General features: G+C 42.3%; 1 protein-coding gene across 19 annotated transcripts in view; it reads left to right on the forward strand.

Moving 5' to 3' along the window:
• AAK1 (AP2 associated kinase 1) overlaps positions 1-10868 on the forward strand; it is a 193654-nt gene extending 182786 nt beyond the window's left edge. For all 19 annotated transcript variants that reach the window (XM_054474745.2, XM_063648624.1, XM_063648623.1 and 16 more), the window contains one exon: positions 2574-10868. In XM_054474745.2, coding sequence (XP_054330720.1) covers positions 2574-3700 — 1127 coding nt within the window. In that variant the 3' untranslated portion in view covers positions 3701-10868. The remainder of the gene's footprint in view (positions 1-2573) is intronic.
• Positions 10869-19424: the final 8556 nt, after the last annotated feature.

Raw genomic sequence — 19424 nt, forward strand, 5'->3', positions numbered from 1 at the left:
TTCTCAGGAGAACCCTTTAAATGTACTTTTCCATTCCTACAAAGCCTGTTGATGCTGAAAGAAAGATAGGAAATAGCTCTCGTCCTTGTTTTGAAGGACAGGAGACTAATTTTCCCTTCAAACTTGATATTCTGGTGTTTTTGTGACTGTTTTTGTAAATTATTCAAAGTTGTTGGAATTTTAAGTCTGATTTTCCCACTACTCATCATGAAGGTCATAGAATATGCTCTGAGTTGGAAGGTTTTCCGAATGGGTTCTTGACCAAAAACCTACTTTTTAACAAATAATTTTGATGGGTTAGACATGTTCTTCCATCCTCTCCAACTGTGGATATGGGCACATACACACACCCCTTGGTACTTCCTAGTTCTCAAAATGTAATCTAGCACTTCAGGCATCCAAAGTGCCCCTGGTTCAATAGATAGCTGCTTTTTTGCCAGTCTCTGTGCACAAATTGTTTTAACTGAATTCAGTTTAAATTTCCAAAAAACACTGACTCTGTTCAAACTAGTGTTCATTGGATTATTGACCTGTATGATGCCAGAGTTGGTCATTGGCTTGACTAAGTTTTCCATTTTTTTTCCCTAAGAGATATTTTGCTCTCCTGCAGAACAAGCTTAATAACATCAACTTTCAAGGTAGTTTTGGAAGATGAGAAATTGTGCTTTTGTTTTGGCAACTGAAAACTTTGTCCAACTGATAGTATGTGAGGAAGGTGGTTCAAGGAGTTTTAGGGCCCTCTTGTCCTTCTTTAAGGCTCTGCAAACCTTATTTTGGAAAACTTATTTTTCTCCCTTTTATTTGAATTTCCTCTCAGAAATTATCATCTTGGTATCACTGAGACAAATCTAATATCAATTTACTTGCCTGAGAAATTAGGAGTATGTCTTTCCACATAAATTGCAAGGGAGAAGGTATTCTGTTTATTTCCTGTCCGCTGACTGATGCTTTCGTATCACCATGTCGCTGCACATATTAAAATTATAATACAAGGAAAAATTTATTCTTTTCAAAATCTTATTCTTCAAATACTATTCAGAAAGCCATTTGGCACCAGTACAGAATTTAACTTAACGCTCCAATCTGGAATTCACTGAATGCGTTCAAACTGTTAGAAAGGAAAATAAAAATGGAGGACAAACACATTTTTGTTTTGTTTCTGAAAACAATATTTAAGGTCGGAACTGTTTAAAAAGAAGCACTGCTAAAAAGTTATAGGATTCAGAGAAACAGTATTTTTGTACAGTATCTTATAAAATGTTCAGACCTCTCTCTACATTCTCTTTACAATGTAATGTCTCTAAGTGACTGGTTTCCCAATAAACTGATTTTAATGCCTCTTCTGCTGTGGTCTGTGTGCTTAATTCAAGCAGAAACTTTAGCAGGGGATAATTTTTGGCAGAAATTTCTGCTAGCTAATGCTTTGCATAGGAGGGGAGAGGGTCAGTATAGGAAGGGGATCATTGAGTTCCATCTCTACAGAGGTTCTGGGTCATCTATGGCTCCAAATCATTGTACCTAATATTCTTATCCTGGTGGGTTGGGAAACTCCAGTAGTATCTCTTTACTGAGCCCATGGTGAAATGATACCTTTACCCCCAACCACCCTTTCTCTGGATTCTTCTTGCTTAGTTACATATGCCTTTTTCCTGCCCTCTTGCTAACATGTGCCCAATGACATACTTCTAACCTGCTAATATTTCTTGGAAGGTAAGCTCTCTTGCATTCTGATAACTGTCTATTTGATTTTAAAAGCCAGAGCACCCTGAGGCACCTCTACCTAGATAGAAATAGACTAGTATATTGGAGTTCGCTAATGTTTCTGTAATGGCCCATGCATTTTACTTCTTCTGCTTAAAGAACTTTATGACAGATTCATTTAAGCAGAGAAGATTCTTATGAACTTAAGAAGACTGAAAACAAAATTCTGGGGCAACTCCAGCTGAAGGTGATTTATTTGGTCTGCTTTTGATGCTGTATGCTCCCCTCAGAAGGTACCTTCAGTATTTATATTTTGGGCACTTGTGTGCTCTTTGAGTAGTGCTTATGATGTAAGTCATCAAGTAAACTTGCATTTATCAAGCAGCCACATTCTGCTCCTTTTCAGAGAGTTTGTCCCTCTGCATGTGGCACAGATGACCACATGCCAGATTCTGAATTGAGTCATCCCCAGACAGTGTTTCTACATAATCCAAAACTGTCATGGTATATGTGGAGATGAATGACTGGGTTTGTTTTCATTCCATAATGAGCCAGTGCCAGGTAGAGCAGGTGTCCGTGCCTGGCCCTGTGTGTAGGAGCATTGCATAGTTACGCTGAATGTTTGTGTGCCTAACGTCTTCATCTCCTTTCCCGTACGTCGTGCCTATCATGTTCCAAAACGTGAGACAGTGGTTGGTTGTGTTCCAGTTTGTGTGCAGTTTCCTTGCCTGACTTATTTTTACGTTTTTCCTTTTGCATTTTCAACATCTATTATTTGGTCCCACAATGTTTTCGCCGCGGGTTGACCATTAAATGTTCCAAATAGAGTTGAATTGACCTACACATTAATTCTGCATTTTATGCTTTTCTAGGTCTCCAGAGAGAGTCCAATCCCTGTCCTGTAATAACTGTAGAGCACTTTAAAGAATCACTGGGCGTTAAAGGCCTTCCTCTGTATCCAGACCCCTCCAGAGTACCTGGCACAAAGACTCAGAACAACTTAGAATCTGACTACTTGGCCAGAGATGGCCCTTCAAGCAACAGCTCATTCCACAGCAGCGAAGAGGAAGGGACTGACCTTGAAGGAGACATGCTGGACTGCAGTGGGTCTCGGCCTCTCCTTATGGAGTCTGAAGAAGAAGATGAGAGCTGCAGACCCCCCCAGGGGAAGCTGGGAGGAGCCGTTCCATTTGCTCCACCAGAAGTCTCTCCTGAGCAAGCAAAGACAGTGCAAGGTGGAAGAAAGAACCAGTTTCAAGCCCTCACACAGCCAGCCACTGATGGGCTCAGTGAGCCAGATGTTTTTGCCATAGCTCCCTTCAGGAGCTCAAGGGTTCCAAATGATGACATGGACATTTTCTCCAAAGCCCCATTTGTCTCCAAGAGCAGTATGGCTCCTTCCCAGCCAGAGGAGTCAGACGTGTTTTTGAGAGCTCCTTTCACTAAGAAGAAAAGCATGGAGGAGTTAACAGTTATCCAGAGCACCTCCCAGGAGCTGCCTGCACAGACCGGTCTCCTCAGTCAGACAGGTGACGTCCCCCTGCCCGCGGGCCGTGAGAGAGCTGTGTACACCTCTGTCCAAGCTCAGTATTCCACAGCTGGTTTTGTGCAACAGTCTAACCTCCTCTCCCATTCTGTACAAGCAGCAGACCATCTGGACAGCATCTCTCCCAGGGGATCCTGCCTGGAATCTGGGGGTCATTCTAATGACAGAAACAAAGGACCTCAGCTCCAGAAAGAAGCTGTCTCAGGCCCCATGGCTGGCAAACCATTCCGCCCCCAGTCCTTATCCAAGTATTCCCGTCACTATAGCCCAGAAGACGAGCCAAGTCCAGAAGCCCAGCCCATTGCTGCCTACAAAATTGTTTCACAAACCAACAAGCAGTCGATAGCTGGGTCTGTTTCTATCACATCCCTTTCCTCCAGGACTACGGAGCTGCCAGCTGCTGATCCATTTGCTTTAGCACCCTTCCCTTCAAAATCAGGCAAGAAACCCTAGGAGCAAAACCTGAGCCTCAAGCCTCTTGTCTCTATCCCACCCTCAATACAATACCTGCCACGGCACTCCCAGCTGAGCCTTCCGAAGAAGAAATATTATCAGTTCTTATATTTCAGTTCCCTGCGTCAGAGCAGAATTTCTTGAGTCAACAAACTCAGTTGCAGTGATACTTAGTTGAAGCCCCTTTAAGTTATGTTCGTTTTTGTTTGTTGGTTTGTTTGTTTATATTGATTTCTGGACCTGGAAGCATTTTCATCTCCTTCCTGGAGGTCATCCACTTCCACCAAGAACTCTGCTTTCCCCCTGCCCCACCCACAGAAACTGTTTAAATCCTGAAATACTTCTTCACCCCAATCCCAAAGGGGCCCTATTGTTGCTAGTTTTAATTCCTGTAGCTCCTATTCTAAGTCATGCCCATCGAAGAATCAAGATTAGTCCCTCCACTAAATCAAGATTTAGTACTCTTGAAAAGGGGAGATGTCTGGAAAGAAGAGCAAGATAAAAACCCTGCACATCAACAGGAAGTCTAATCCTGCAGTTACTAATCATTCCTGTAGAAGCAGCAGCTCTAGGAGTCTCTGGATCTGTTTCTCAGTCTGTGTGCAAAGCCAGGCTGGCCCTCGTGCATGACTCTCTGTGGGTGTGGAATGTACGTCAGAACCTATGTAGAGATACAGGCAGATGGGCTAACTCCTTATGTCTAGTCATGCTGGCAGGGCTTTCCCCACATCCATGCTTTTGAAATTAGTGTGAGTGTACAGGTTTGTGTGTGCATGTATACGTGTGTGTGCACAGGAAGCATTTCCACTTGAGGGAAATCCTGCCCCATAATGCCTACCTCCACAATCAAATCACTCGTTTTTTGGTGTTTGCTCACCTAACTGACTTGAACCCCATTTTATTTATTTAGTTTTTTTCTCATGGCAAAATAGAATACATTGGAAGGTGTAGGGAAATCCTGCTGGAACTGATGTTTCAGAGTAAATTTTTTTTCTCTCCAGAATTTCCTGTTTTGCTATTAACAAATTATATTTACCTGATTATGAAAAACTAATTTTCCTTATATATTTTCCCCTTACAACACTAGAAAAGAACACCTTGTTACAGTTCCAGCCTCTGAGTATGTGGGCTAAATGCCAGCATTAGGGAATTCATTAATCATGAGACTAGGCTACAAACTAGGCTTGCTTGTTTTGGGGTTGTTTTGTTGTTGTTGTTGTTGTTGTTGTTGTTTCCAAATCTCTACTGCCCTTTGAGGAAATGTAAATCTGAGACATGGAAATAAGTGTTTGGGAGAATGGAAAAGATCTGAATCAGGTAGGCACGAAAACTTTTACATTCTCTATCCTCTTTAGATGTTGAAATAGACCAGACAGGTTAACTGATGTTTTTTAAAATTGTCTATTTCTGGAAAGATCTGACTTATTCCTAGCTTTTTTCATACGCTTTATTATTAGTGCCTTAAAATAAAGCTGGCTAGGTGCAGTGCCACACACCTGTAATACCAGCATTTTGGAAGGCTGAGGTGGGAGGATCAGTTGAGCCCAGGAAGTTCAAGACCAACTCTGGCAACACAGCGAGACCCTGTCCCTTCAAAAAATTAAAAAAAAAAAAAAGGCTGGGCATGGTGGCTCACGCCTGTAATCCCAGCACTTTGGGAGGCCAAGGTGGGCAGATCACAAGGTCAGGAGTTTGAGACCAGCCTGGCCAACATGGTGAAACCCCATCTCTACTAAAAATACAAACAATTAGCTGGACGTGGTGGTGCACACCTGTAGTCCCAGCTACTCAGGAGGCCGAGGCAGGAGAATCGCTTGAACCCGGGAGGCAGAGGTTGCAGTGAGCCGAGATTGCGCCACTGCACTCTGGTCTGGGCGACAGAGCAACTCTAAAAAATAAAATCAAATAAAATAATGAAAAAAATCAGCTGGGTATGGTGACATATGCCTGTAGCTACTCAGGAGGCTGAGCTGGAAGGATCACTTGAGCCCAGGAGTTTGAGGCTGCAGTGAGTTGTGAGTCCAGCCGGGGTGACAGAGTGAGACCCTATCTCCAAAAATATAATAATAAAAATAAAGCCTGTATCTCAATGAGAAGATTTCTGCTAAGGCAGTTCAACTCAATGGAAAGAACTGCTGCATTAGGTTTCAACTTGAATGCTTTCTGTCACTTCTAGTAAAGGTTAAGTGATTTTTCCATTAGCTGTAGAAGTTTGGAGAGCTATTTACCAAGCCAGATCAATGATTTAAAAATTATTGGAAATTCATCTAAGAATCAAGTCTGAATGCCCAATTCTATTGTGGTTGATTAGGCTGGATATTCTTTAAAGTTCAGGAATATTGGCAGTAAAATATGAGCAGCTACTTTTCAACACTTTGTCCTTTTTTGGTTGGTCTCCACCTATTTCAAATGTCCTGATCAAAAGATAAATAATTGGCACTGTGCCAAGGTTTGGTTTTCCAACTAAGGTCTCAACTGTGCCAGAAACCTGTGTCCTTCACTTTGGTGGATGCTAAATGTTATTCTAAGAATATGCTTTTTCCCAATTCTCATTTCTGATTTTTATGTATTAGTAGATGCAAAATTGTCTTTCTAGTTGAATGAATAATTTCGGTTAATGCACGTGGAACTTTGCACCCCAAATTCTTCCCATGGTCATTATCAAGTAAAGCCCTCAAAAACATGAGCTAAGAGGCTAGAAATATTCAGGGAGATTTCTCACCCCAACTCAGAAATTCTTTTTTTTTTTTTTCAAGATGGCATCTTGCTCTGTCGCTCAGGCTGGAGTGCAGTGGCGCGATCTCGGCTCACTGCAACCTCCACTTTCCGAGTTCAAGCGATTCTGCCTCAGCCTCCCGAGTAGCTGGGATTACAGGCACACACTACCATGCCTGGCTAATTTTTGTATTTTTAGTAGAGATGGGGTTTTACCATGTTGGCCAGGTTGGTCTTGAACTCTTGACCTTGTGATCCACCCACCTTGGCTTCCCAAAGTGCTGGGTTTACAGGCATGAGCCACTGCACCTGGCCCGGAAATTCTTAAAAGTAAGAGATCATTCTAATTCCCCTTTCCAAATATTCAGGATTATCTCTGTAACAGCCCAGCAAATTGTTTTCCTTTGGTTATTTGATAATTCCCTTCTAATCAAGTGACTATTTTAATTCTCAAGGTGCAAATCAGAATAAAATTATGGTGATTGTACTACATAGTTGAATACTTCGTCAAGCATGAGCTTGTATCCTTTTTAAATTTTTTACTGGAGGCCAGGCGCGGTGGCTCATGCTTGTAATCCCAGCACTTTGGGAGGCCAAGGTGGGTGGATCACTTGTGGTTAGGAGTTTGAGACCAGCCTGGCCAATATGGTGAAACCCTGTCTCTACTAAAAATACAAAAAGTAGCTGGGCGTGATGGCACGCACCTGTAGTCCCAGTTACTAGGGAGACTGAGGCAGAATTGCTTGACCCAGGGAGGCAGACTTTGCAGTGAGCCAAGATTGTCATTGCACTCCAGCCTGGGTGAGAAGAGCAAAACTCTGTCTCAAAAAAAAAAAAAAATTGTCACTGGAGACATGATGGGTGGAGACTCTACATACCTTCTTTGAATACAGAAACGGATGCAAACACATGCAAGTTACTTTTTTTTTTTTTTTTTGGTGATGCATGAAAAAACTTTGACTTGTGGATTACATTAATTATTAGTAACAGTTAGATTCTGCCGACTTGTATTACGGTAGGGTCTTATTTCCTTAAAGAGAAAAAAAATACAGTCATGCCCCGCTTAATGATGAGGGAAACATTCAGAGAAATGCATCCTTAGGTGATTTTGTCATTGTGTGAACATCACAGAGTGTACTTAACACAAACCTAGATGGCACGGCCTACTACCTACCTAGGCTATATGGTCCAGCCTGTTGCTCCTGGGCTACAAACCTGTATAGCATGTTACTGTACTGAATACTGTAGGCAGTTGTAACACAATGGTAAGTATTTCTGTATCCAAACATTTTAGACATAGAAAAGGTACGGTAAAAATATGGTATAATCTTATGGGACCATCATGGTATATGTGGTCCATCATTGATGGAATCGTTTTTATGCAGCACATGACTGTATATAATCAACAAACGACTCTACTTTCTTGTTTTCGTTTGTTGTGTTTTTGCTTTACACATTTGATAGGGAACATAGAACTTGTGACCTTTCATTTCAATGGAAAGCATTGAGCCAGAATATATTTATTCATAAACCATCGAGCCACACATGCATTGATGAACCCTGAAAGAATCCACAGTAATTGACTAACAGGCAGTATTGAATGAATGATGTCATATGTGGTGAAAAATATTTAATATAAGTTTTTTGGGCTCACATACAGCCCTTTAGTTCCAAGTGCTTGGTTAGATTAGAAAATGGGATGAACACAATTTGATGCTGAAGCAGCTGCTGAGCAGCACCCAGGGAGTCTAGGTCATACACCCTATATTGTTTTCGGCCCACTTATTATTGAGTTGAAAAGTCTCACATTTGTAGACTAGAGTGTATGTGTTTACAGGCCCATGTTGTATCCGAGTTTTCTCTGGCAACTAAGATCTCTTTCTAAACATTCTAGAAAGATACTGGTATCTTACTGGCCCATTATTTATTTAGTAAGTTTTAGAATACATGTACATCAGTGTTTTCAGCTACTTGGTGGACATTTCACTGATGCATAATGAAGGTAGCAGATTACAATCATCAGAGTGATCTGACAAGGAAATTCTGTATTTGCTTCCATAAAGAAAAATAATCAAAACTTATATCAGATATAATATATATGCAGTATATCACATAGGAAATTTTATTGTAGGAAATTAGAGAAGGATGCTACCCAATTCATTCTCTAGCAGGAAGAATACAGCTTAAAAATCACTTGGGTCCCTTTAATAAAGAAAAGTGTGATTCTGTGTTGTGTGTTTGGAACTGAAATTGGAGAAAACGTACCAGTCAACTGTGAAATGGTTGCTGGATAAAAACACAGATGTGGTTTTATCCGAGAAATGTGGGACTGAAATTATTTTGATGAGAGGTACATAAGAGAGCTGCAGAAAAGACTGTAGCTTCTGAGGAGGCAGGAGTACCTTGTTAATGTCCAAACCACCCCTGAGTTCTAATGTTCCAACTCCACCTAAAGGAGGAATTGGAAACTTTAAATGGAATTATCTAATTTAAATTCTTATTTTTTTCTTTGTCTTTCTCAGCTGATACTTGTAGTTTTGTTTTGTTTTTTAACCACCAGGAACACTTGCAAGTTTGTTACTGAAAACATCACTAAAGGAAAAGAAGAGTTTCAAAATGCTTGAAAAGAAAAAGTAGTATGTGGTTGGGAATTGCTTTTGTTCAAGTCCCTAGAAGTCCTCCTGGCTTAGCTCCCTTGTTCCTGTTACCACTTCATTTCCTTACTTAACATTCCCCTGTTTTGAGCATGTCAGTAAGTGTGTGATGAATGGCACAGTTGAATGATCATGTTAACTTTAATTGCTTCCTTTGTTGCTGTCAACAGTTTCTTGTTAAGTTTCAGCCAAGTCTGTGACAATCTCACCAAATAAGAATGAAATGGGCGGGGTGTGGTGGCTCACACCTTGTAATCCCAGCACTCTGGGAGGCTGAGGTGGGCACATCGCTTGAGCTCATGAGTTCAAGACTAGCCTGGGCAACATGGCAAAACCTTGTCTCTACAAAAAATACAAAAATTAGCCAGGCATGGTGGTGCACGCCTGTAGTCCCAGCTACTTGGGAGGCTTAGGTGGGAGGATGGCTTGAGCACAGGAGGCAGAGGTTGCACTAAGCCAAGGTCGTGTCACTGCACTCCAGCCCAGGCAATAGAGCCAGACCCTGTCTCAACAAAACAAAACAAACAAACAAAACATGAATGAATTAAATGGCTCACCTTCCCTATTATGAACTAGAAGAAAGGATGAAGGAAGGTTGGCAGGACCCCAGCCTTACTCTGTAGTGGCAACCCAGAGGTACCTTTCCCGGAATGCAGGGTCAAGTTTATGTGTGAAGGGACTCTAGAATAGCTGGTAAAAATGGCTACATGTTAACCATTCTTGACTTAGTCCAGTATTCCCATAATTTGTAATTCCATAAATTTATTCTCAGCTGTCTCCCAGCCATTTCTAATAGAAGGCTGTGTACCCCAGTTTTGACAATGTTCTTGAAATCAAGTTAGTGTTACCTGCATTGCATTATAATGGAACTATATGTACATGTTAAAGGGATCCATTTGATTCCTTTTGGCAAGGAATTGCAAAAATAGCTTTTACCAATACCAGTTAAAATAGGATAGTTAGACTTTGGGGGCAGGGTGAGACAGTGCAGCCTTTTCACTCTGAAATGGAAAATCAGCTGTATTCTTTGAGTCTACCAGAGATTCCTATTTGAGTGTGAATGGGGTGTGTGTGTCTGTGTGTCTGTGTGTGTGCTCATTCATCTTCATGCTTTCTTCCATGGTGTTAATTCAAGCTCTCCTAATAAAGGTCTCCAAAGAGTACTGAGAAGTGAGCATAGGTATTTGGCATGAGTAAATGTGGTTCCTTTTCCCAAAAACTCTGAAAGTTACAACTGGAGTTCTCGATAAAAGGTTGGGGAAATCGGCCATGGCTTTAGCCTTGTTCCCAAGTACACCTCCTCTTATCCACAACGATCAAACTCTGTAGGGCTCACCCTGAGGGCTCATGTGTGGCACTGAGAGGATAGCAGTGACCAGAACACCACAAGGCCCACAAGATGTTTTGAATGAGGGAACATTTAATGTCATTTGTTAGGAGATAGAAACCAAATAATAAAGGACAAGGACCACGCTCATTCCGTGGAGAAGAGGTGAACTCCCTCTGCTGACTATTTGGAATGGACTGAATGAGGAGGTCTCCCCAGCCAGAAGGAGTATTGAGGTCATCAGGCCTCAGAAAACATTGTACACATAATCTTGGGCTGTGAACAAGAGAAAGGAGGGGGGAAAACATGAAAGTCAATCTTAACAACTTTTGCAATACCTCTTATTTGCAGACCATTGGATTTATGTTATTGCACTCTCGGTGTGATTTATCATATGTATCTGATAGGTTTTATGAATTGTTTTGAGTTGTAAACTCCTATACCCTTTATTAAAATGGACCTAATTAAATGATTTATGCTTTGTGCAATTTCTTAAATCAGATCTCTCTAGGATTGAAGGGATCCATAGGTATCTTTCACTTAGTATGAAGCCTAGTAGTATACTTTTACATTCCTGAAGAGAGACCAGCGTTAACATAAAGAGAGAAGTCTTAAGAAAAAATATACCTAGGAATTATTTTTAAAATCCAGACTGTGAAGGAGAATCTGCCTGCCTATTTCCTCTCCAAATTTCAGAAAATAACACAGAGTGCTATTTGCCTGAATTTTAATGAGCTTGACTTTGTTATGATTCAGGGAGAACTGGTTACACCTCTGCTGAGTTTGCAGAGGTGACATTTGAAGAAGACCCAGGAATCCAAAGAGTTCTGGTGTTATATGCATGAGTGAAGCCAAAGTTGCCTACTTCTGAAAATTTAAGACCTAAATATACACCCCACCAGATTCTACAATGTGAAGTTCTTACGTTTTTCCTATTTCAAGTTAACATTAAGCAAAAGCACAGTCTTTTTTATCTATGCCTCCGCAGTTGCTCTGGGGGAAGCCCTTTTCAGACTGTCCCTGAGCCTTCTGCTAAGGTGTGCCCTGCCTTCCATGTAGGGAACACAGGAGTTGCAAGCACAAGCTCCCACAGGTGGACTCTGCATTCACTTCTTTGTGTCTCACTTTTGCCCCTGAGACTGGTTGGCAATAGACCAAGGAGGTGCCCTTATATCACCCCTTAACACCCAAGTAGGAGGAACCAGGGTGAGACCCCAGGGGAAAGCCATGAGCAGATGGTTTAGATCTGCTTCTCTAGATTTAAGTCAAAGTTCTTTCCCCCTCCCCTCTTATGTATTTTTCCTTGAGTTCCTCTTTTCTTATATTTGAGTAGTAAGATCTAGAGGGCTTAGCTTAGCATGTCAGTTTACATGGAAGGAGACCAAGTAGTCCCTCAACCTGCTGTTATATGAGCTTAGCCTAGGGGCCCAAAAAGAGACATATTCCCTTCAGAATGCAGCCCAGGTGTGGACATGGATAAAGAATTAATGGGAGAAGCACTTGGGCATATTTGAATGCTCAAGCAGCTAAGCTCAGCAGCAGAGGAGAAACAATCTGTAGAGAAGGAACAGATGAAGGAATAAGAGAGTTAAAAGTAAATGGACAACAAGCACACCTAGCACTCAGTCGTAGTTTTTAAATACCATTCTCTAACAAAAAAAGCCAGGGCTCCATGGAAAAATGGCTGATTCTAGGGCTGGGGCAGGAAATATACAAGATGAACCAGGAGCATCTTGTAGTGTAGTGTCAGATGGTTAAAAAGGGCTTTAAAAAAAATGTGGGCCAGGTGTGGTGGCTCATGCCTGTAATCCCAGCACTTTGGGAGGCTGAGGTGGGTGGATCTCTTGAGGTCAGGAGTTTGAGACCAGCCTGGCCAACATGGTGAAACCCTGTCTCTACTAAAAATACAAAATAGCCAGGCGTGGTGGTGTGCACCTGTGATTCCAGCTTCTCGGGAGGCTGAGGCAGGAGAATCGCTTGAACCCAGGAGGCGAAGGTTGCAGTGAGCCAAGATCGTGCCACTGCATTCCAGCCAATATATATATTGGCCAGGCATGGTGGCTCACTTCTGTAATCCCAGCATAGAGGAGGCCAAGACAGGAGAATCGTTTGAGGCTAGGCATTCAAGACCAGCCTGGGCAACACAGTGAGACCCCATCTCTACCAAAAAAAAAGTCACAGGAACACAAGAGCCAACCTGAAAGAACTCCCATGGTCAAAGCTAGAACAAACTGAGCAATAAAATAAACACGACATTATTAGATTACAACACATAGGATAAACATCCATGAGTCCATACTCATACAAAAAATGATTGAATAAACAGGATAAATGGGAAAGAAAAAACAAATCTCTCACACAGAATTTCAGTTAATCTATTATTAGATTATATTCCTCCTCACAGGAAGTGGAACTCAAGACTTTCTGTACCGAAACACAGCCACACTCTTTCGTTTATGTATTGCCTATGGCTACTTTTGCTATCCAAGGACAGGGTGGAGTAGTTGCAACAGAGACCATGTGGTCTGCAAAGACAAAAATATTTACCCTATGGCTCTTTACAGAAAACTGATTTGACTCCCGCTCTAATTCTTGCAAACCTGCTCCTCTTACCTTCTTCCCCTGATAAGTACATTTTACTCAGCAAGCTGGGGTCCCCTTCCCTGCTAGCACCCCTCATTAGCAGAATCCCTCCAGGAAGGCTCACCCTGGCTTGCTTCTGCAGTGCCCACTTGGCCCATGGAAAGTTTTGGCATCCTTGTCCCCCCAAATATGAGGGTGCAAGCCTGTCTCCTGTCCCTTCTCTCTTTGCTGTGCCACTTGTGGGCTACTTGGACCCACCTCTCATCTCTGGAATTCATCCCCAAACTCCTGAGGACACTCCAAGGACCATCTTACCATATTTTACCCCAGTAATTGGGGAGACTGAAGCAAGTTTCTGCAGGTCAGGAAGCCCGCAGTCAGGGAGTGAGGCTTCACACTCCTCTAATCATAGGCACCCTAGGGCCTTTAAGGATGATTCTCAGTTGGCTTGTCTTATGTAACCTGGATGGGTTGGGTGGAGGTGTCACCATTTTTTTTTAACATCTTTCAGGAAGCCTAACCACTTTAAAATGTTAGAGGCCTTTGATATCACCCAATGTCCTTGACTTGGAGGCCTAAGCCAAAACTCCAAGACAGCAGGAAAGTCCATTCCATATCCTGTTCCACAGGGCTACCATGTTGGGTAACTCCAGGGAATGATTTACATTGCATCCTGTTTTATTGTGGCCTCTAGAGTTAAACAGGGCACACCCTTCATAGCCAGAAGAAGTAGCCCTCCAGCTACATATACATATACATAGCTACAAACCCGAGTGACCAGGTGTTCCCAGGTATTCTCTTAGATCTCAAATCTAAGAATACCTGGCTTTGGAGGTAAAAGGGGAGAAGTACAGTTTGATGAAAGAAATCAAGGTTTTGTTGGTTTTTGGGGTAATCATTAGGTAAAAAATAGTAGAAGAGTGCCAGGCGTGGTGGCTCATGCCCGTAATCCCAGCACTTTGGGAGGCCAAGGTGGGAGGATCATGAGGTCAGGAGTTCAAGACCAGCCTAGCCAACATGGTGAAACCCCATCTCTACTCAAAATACAAAAATTAGCCGGGTGTGGTGGCACATGCCTGTAATCCCAGCTACTCGGGAGGCTGAGGCAGGAGAATGGCTTGAACCTGGGAGGCAGAGGTTGTGGTGAGCCGAGATCATGCCACTGCACTCCAGCCTGGGCGACAGAGCGAGACTCCATCCTAAAAACAAACAAACAAACAAACAAACAAAAACTGGTAGAAAAGCTACAAAGCTTGCAGAGAAATTTTGGGAAATACAAAAGCAGGAACTTTGTTTTTAAAATGTTTATTCCACGTCTGACATAGTGGCTCAGGCCTGTAATCCCAGCACTTTGGGAGGCTGATACAGGAAGATCACTTGAGGAGTTCCAAGAGCCACCTGTACAACATATTGAGACCCCCGTCTCTACAAAGATAAAGATAAAAAAAATAACTGGGCACTGTGGTATGCACCTCTAGTCCCAGCTACTTAGGAGGCTGAGGTAGAAGGATCACTTTAGCCCAGGAGTTTGAAGCTGTAGTATACCTTGATCACACCACTGCACTCCAGCCTGGAAGACAGAGCAAGACTGTGTCTTAAATAAATAACAATTTTATTCTGGATTATTTAAGAAAGAAGATATTTTTCCCTCTCAATCAACAAACCAAAGACAATGCAGAAGGGGCTGTATGTAATTAGAGTGGTAAATGGAAGGTATTATCTTTGTTGTCATTTGCTTAATCCTTTTTTGAGACCTTCACCAACCTCACAGTACAATGTGGCTGTGTCTCTGCTCCCACCTTCTCTGTGGAAAGTCCCATGACTGACATCTCTCTCCATCCATTCCTGGGATCATGTGTGCTTGGAACAGATTCTGTTCTGCTACCATTTACTAATTTGCTTCTTCAACTGCTCTGCTGCCTGCAACCAAATCAGCCCCAGAAGGCTAATAGAACAATTTTAGACAAATTAAATTTAACAGAGCTTAACTGAGCAAAGAATGATTCACAAATCAGGCAGCCCCCAGAACCAGAATAGGTTCAGAGTGACTCCAGGACTGTCACATGGTTAGATAAGATTTATGGACAGAAAAAGGAAAGTAATCTATAGAAAATAAAAGTGAGGTACAGAAACAGCTCAATTGGTGACAGCTGGGGATTTACCTTATTTGACCCGGTTTGAACATTTGACTGCCTGTAGTTGACTGAAGTTTGGCTCCTGTGACTGGCTGAGACTGCTTGTTAGAAGAGTCTGTTAACAAATCAAGTTGGGTTACAGTTCACTGTGTCTAGAGAAACCTAACTTAAAATATGCAAGGGGGCAGCTTTAGGCCAAACATAACAATTTCCTCCTTTTGAACAACCTCTCAATTTGAGAGATTAACCGAAACTTTAGGCATTGATATCATTCTGTCACCATCATACATGGAGTTATTTGGTCTCAAATTTCACTGAGAAATAGTAGAACAGTGGGTTTTGTTTTGTTTTTTTGAGATGGAGTCTCGCTCTGTCACCCAGGCTGGATGGAGTGCAGCGGCGAGATCTCGGCTCATTGCAAGCTCTGCCTCCGGGGTTCATGCCATTCTCCTGCCTCAGTCTCCTGAGTAGCTGGGACTACAGGCGCCCGCCACCACGCCCGGCTAATTGTTCGTATTTTTAGTAGAGACGGGGTTTCACCGTGTTAACCAGGATAGTCTCGATCTCCTGATCTCGTGATCCACCCGCCTCACCCTCCCAAAGTGTTGGGATTACAGGTGTGAGCCACTGCGCCTGGCAGAACAGTGGGTTTTGTAAGGTGGGAACAAAGAAACAGAACAATAGAAAGAAACCTGATTGGGTAACATCAGTTTACTTTTTTGTAAGAGTTACAGCATAGGGGGACTTCCTTATCATGCTGGAATCTCCTGTTTTCAGGAGAAAAAAAGAAACAGGTCTGTTTTGAGGTCTATCTGCCTCCTACAAGTTTCAGTTTGATTACATGGCATTTAGCACGAGTGACTCCATTTTAGTTTGGTCTGGTCTGTTGGGGCCTAGTGCAGGAGCTCAGTCCAAAACAATGACCTCCCATAATTTTATTTAACAAAGCCAAGGCACCTATGGTGTAATGTCTTCCTACTTTGCCTGTCCAGATGTGGGCTGGTGCAACCTGCTTCAGACCCTGACATCCAATCAGTAGTTAACTGTGCTCCACAGGTCCCACTGGGGTACAGCATGCCCCTCTCCTTTCACTGGCTAGAAAGCAGCAGGACCCTGGGCTCAGGGCTCACACAGTCTTAGATGTTTTAATGAAACAACTTCCTTCTTTTGTGTGTCACCTTTATTTCAAACACTCTCCCTGAGCCTGAGGCAGAGTTCATGGGGGCTGGTCCAGAAGACAGTCTGAGTATCTGGGCTCCTTGACCTTGGATCAAACATATGAATTGACTCTTTCCTCAAGAGAGGAATTCTTCCCCAGGATGAATTCTTTCCCAGAAGTGTTCACCATACCTCAGGTAAATATTTCTTTGTTTCATCTGCCACATCAGCCCAGCAGAAATACTCAAATCCATCTCATTTCTAGGAATAACACAGATTAGTCGGCTGACCTCAGATGTCACTCCTTGTGGAATATCAGGAATGGGTCTAAAAGTGTTATAGGAGAATAAAGCAACAGCATCGTTGTAACTACCTATGTGACAAGCTCAGTTCAAGGCGCTTTGAATGCATTTTCTCTAATCACTTAACCATTTTCAGTAGGTATTGTTCCCTACATTTACAGATCAGGAAAGTTAGGCTTATCCATTCAACAAGTTTTTTTGTTTGTTTTTGTGAGATGGAGTCTTGTTCTGTCGCCCAGGCTGGAGTGCAGTAACGCGATCTCTGCTCACTGCAACCTCCGCCTCCCGGGTTCAAGCATTCTCCTGCCTCAGCCTCCTGAGTAGCTGGGATGACAGGTGTGTGCCACCACGCCTGGCTAATTTTTTGTATTTTTAGTAGAGACGGGGTTTCACCATGTTAGCCAGGATGGTCTCAATCTCCTGACCTCGTGATCCACCCTCCTCGGCCTCCCAAAGTGCTGGGATTACAGGTGTGAGCCACCGTGCTGGGCCTCAAGAAGTATTTATGGAGCACTTACTGAATGACAGGTGCTGTTCTAGGTATATGAGATACATCAGTTATCAATATAAGCGAATATCTCTACCTTTGTGGGGCATACATTCTAGAGAGGGAAAACTGATGGAAAAATAACTAGCACAATAATGGAATAAAATATATTCATTAGAAGGTGATTAGTTCTACAGAACTTCAGAGAGGTTTCAATTTAGCAAGCATATCTTGAGTATCTCTTAAATGCCAGGCACTAGGAATAAAATCAAAAAGATAAAGGTGGCCTATATGGTGCTTACAGTCAAGTGATGCCATAGAGTAAGGGGCAGAACTAGTAGTTAATGTCACTGCTGACATTCATGTTGGGAATGATAACCAGAATGAGTGACTGAGGCAAGTATCTCAGTCAACTGAGGTTTATTAAGCCAGCTTCAGGGAGTGTCAGGGAAAAAAACGTGAGCCACAGATGTTTCTGTGGCTGTTTTTCCAAAGAGGTTTTCAGGAGGTTTAGTATGTATACTTTTCCTTAAAGGGAGGAAGGCACGTAGAAAGAGGGGCAGGTAGGTGTAAAGGTGAATGGTTACATTCTTAGTAGACTTTAGTTAGTGCCTAGTAAGTCTACATTTTTAGATAAGATGAATGTCTGAAGAAAAAAAGGGATTAAAGGAAGAATCAATTATGCAAACATCTTTGGGTAGCTGGAGGAATGACTGATCTCATTTGTCTCTGTTCTACACCTGGGAAGACAAGCTTGTAATCAACATTATCAGTGTGGAATGGAACAGACTTTAGTTTTAGGAGCGAGATACACTGGAAACCTAAAGTTACAACTGGCGTGTCCTTGTTTATGGGAGGCTGGCAAAGAATTTACTTATGCATGATCTGTGGGGAAGTTATTCGGAGATGCCTGAGGCCTTTCACCTTTCCATGGGGGTCTGGCTAACACATAATGCTAGTGACAGCTATTCATTTGCAAGAGGGGGTTGCATAACTCAGCCTCCAGGGTTAACCTTCTCTTTGGAATAAGGAGTGGAAGTCCTGAAATTTTTTTAATTTTCTGTTACATGTCCTTGTTCTTCAAAATCTTTCAGAGAAAAAACACTGTAAAAGACACGAGTTTGGGGTTGTATGTTTCATCTGATTCCAAGTCGCTAGGAAGCCTCATTCCTAGGGGGTCATGTCCCACGGAGATGGGGGAGAAACTAAAGAAGCAATGCCAAATAACAGCAACAAAGGGAAAGTAATCCTGGAACCTGATTCAGGCTACGTAATTGTCTCCTCAATTAAGGCAATTCTTTGGACAATCATCTCCCTAACTCTTTTAGTTGTACATTGACACGTTATAATGTCTGAAGCAGTCTATAGACTAGTTTTTCTAGAGTCTCTGAAGCATCTTCAGATTGCAGTGGCAATCTGACAGATTTTCCTGGATTGTGGCTTGAATCAGGTGTTTAAGTGAACCCTTTGCATAGTTCATATTCAATAGGCACAAAGATTGTTTATATATAAATTGCTGTTATTTCTCCTAAAGTTTAAGTTCTCTGGCTTCTGCTTGTAGGGCTTTAAGAAAAGCATAGTTTTAATCTCTCATGATTCATCAGAGGCATGTGAAGCAGAGCAACTCCATCCTGAGTAGGGGCTGGGTAAAATAAGGCTGAGACCTACTGAGCTGCATTCCCAGGCATTCAGGCATTCTAAGTCACAGGATGAGATAGGATCTCAGCACAAGATACAGGTCATAAAGACCTTGCTGATAAAACAACTTGCAGTAAAGAAGCCAGCCAAAACCCACCAAAACCGAGATGGTGACAAGAGAGACCTCCGGTCATCCTCTCTGCTACATTTCCACTAGCACCATGACAGTTTACAAATACCATGGCAATGTCAGGAAGTTACCCTATATAGTCTAAAAAGGAGAGGCATGAACAATCCACCCCTTGTTTATTATATCATCAATAAATAACCATAAAATTGACAACCAGCAGCCCTTGGGGCTGCTCTGTCTATGGAGTAGCCATTCTTTTATTCCTCTTTTTTTTTAATTTTTTAATTTTTTTATTTTGTTATTATCATACTTTAAGTTTTAGAGTACATGTGCACAACGTGCAGGTTTGATATAGGTATATCTCCTAATGCTAAATGACGAGTTAATGGGTGCAGCACACCAACATGGCACATGTATACATATGTAACAAACCTGCACATTGTGCACATGTACCCTAAAACTTAAAGTATGATAATACTCCCCCCCTTATTCCTCTACTTTCTTAATAAACTTGCTTTCACTTTACGGACTCACCCTGATTCTTTCTTATGTAAGATCCAAGAACTCTGTCTTAGGGTCTGGATCGGGACCCCTT

This window comes from Pongo pygmaeus, chromosome 12, assembly GCF_028885625.2.
Source record: "Pongo pygmaeus isolate AG05252 chromosome 12, NHGRI_mPonPyg2-v2.0_pri, whole genome shotgun sequence".
NCBI classification, from domain to species: domain Eukaryota; kingdom Metazoa; phylum Chordata; class Mammalia; order Primates; family Hominidae; genus Pongo; species Pongo pygmaeus.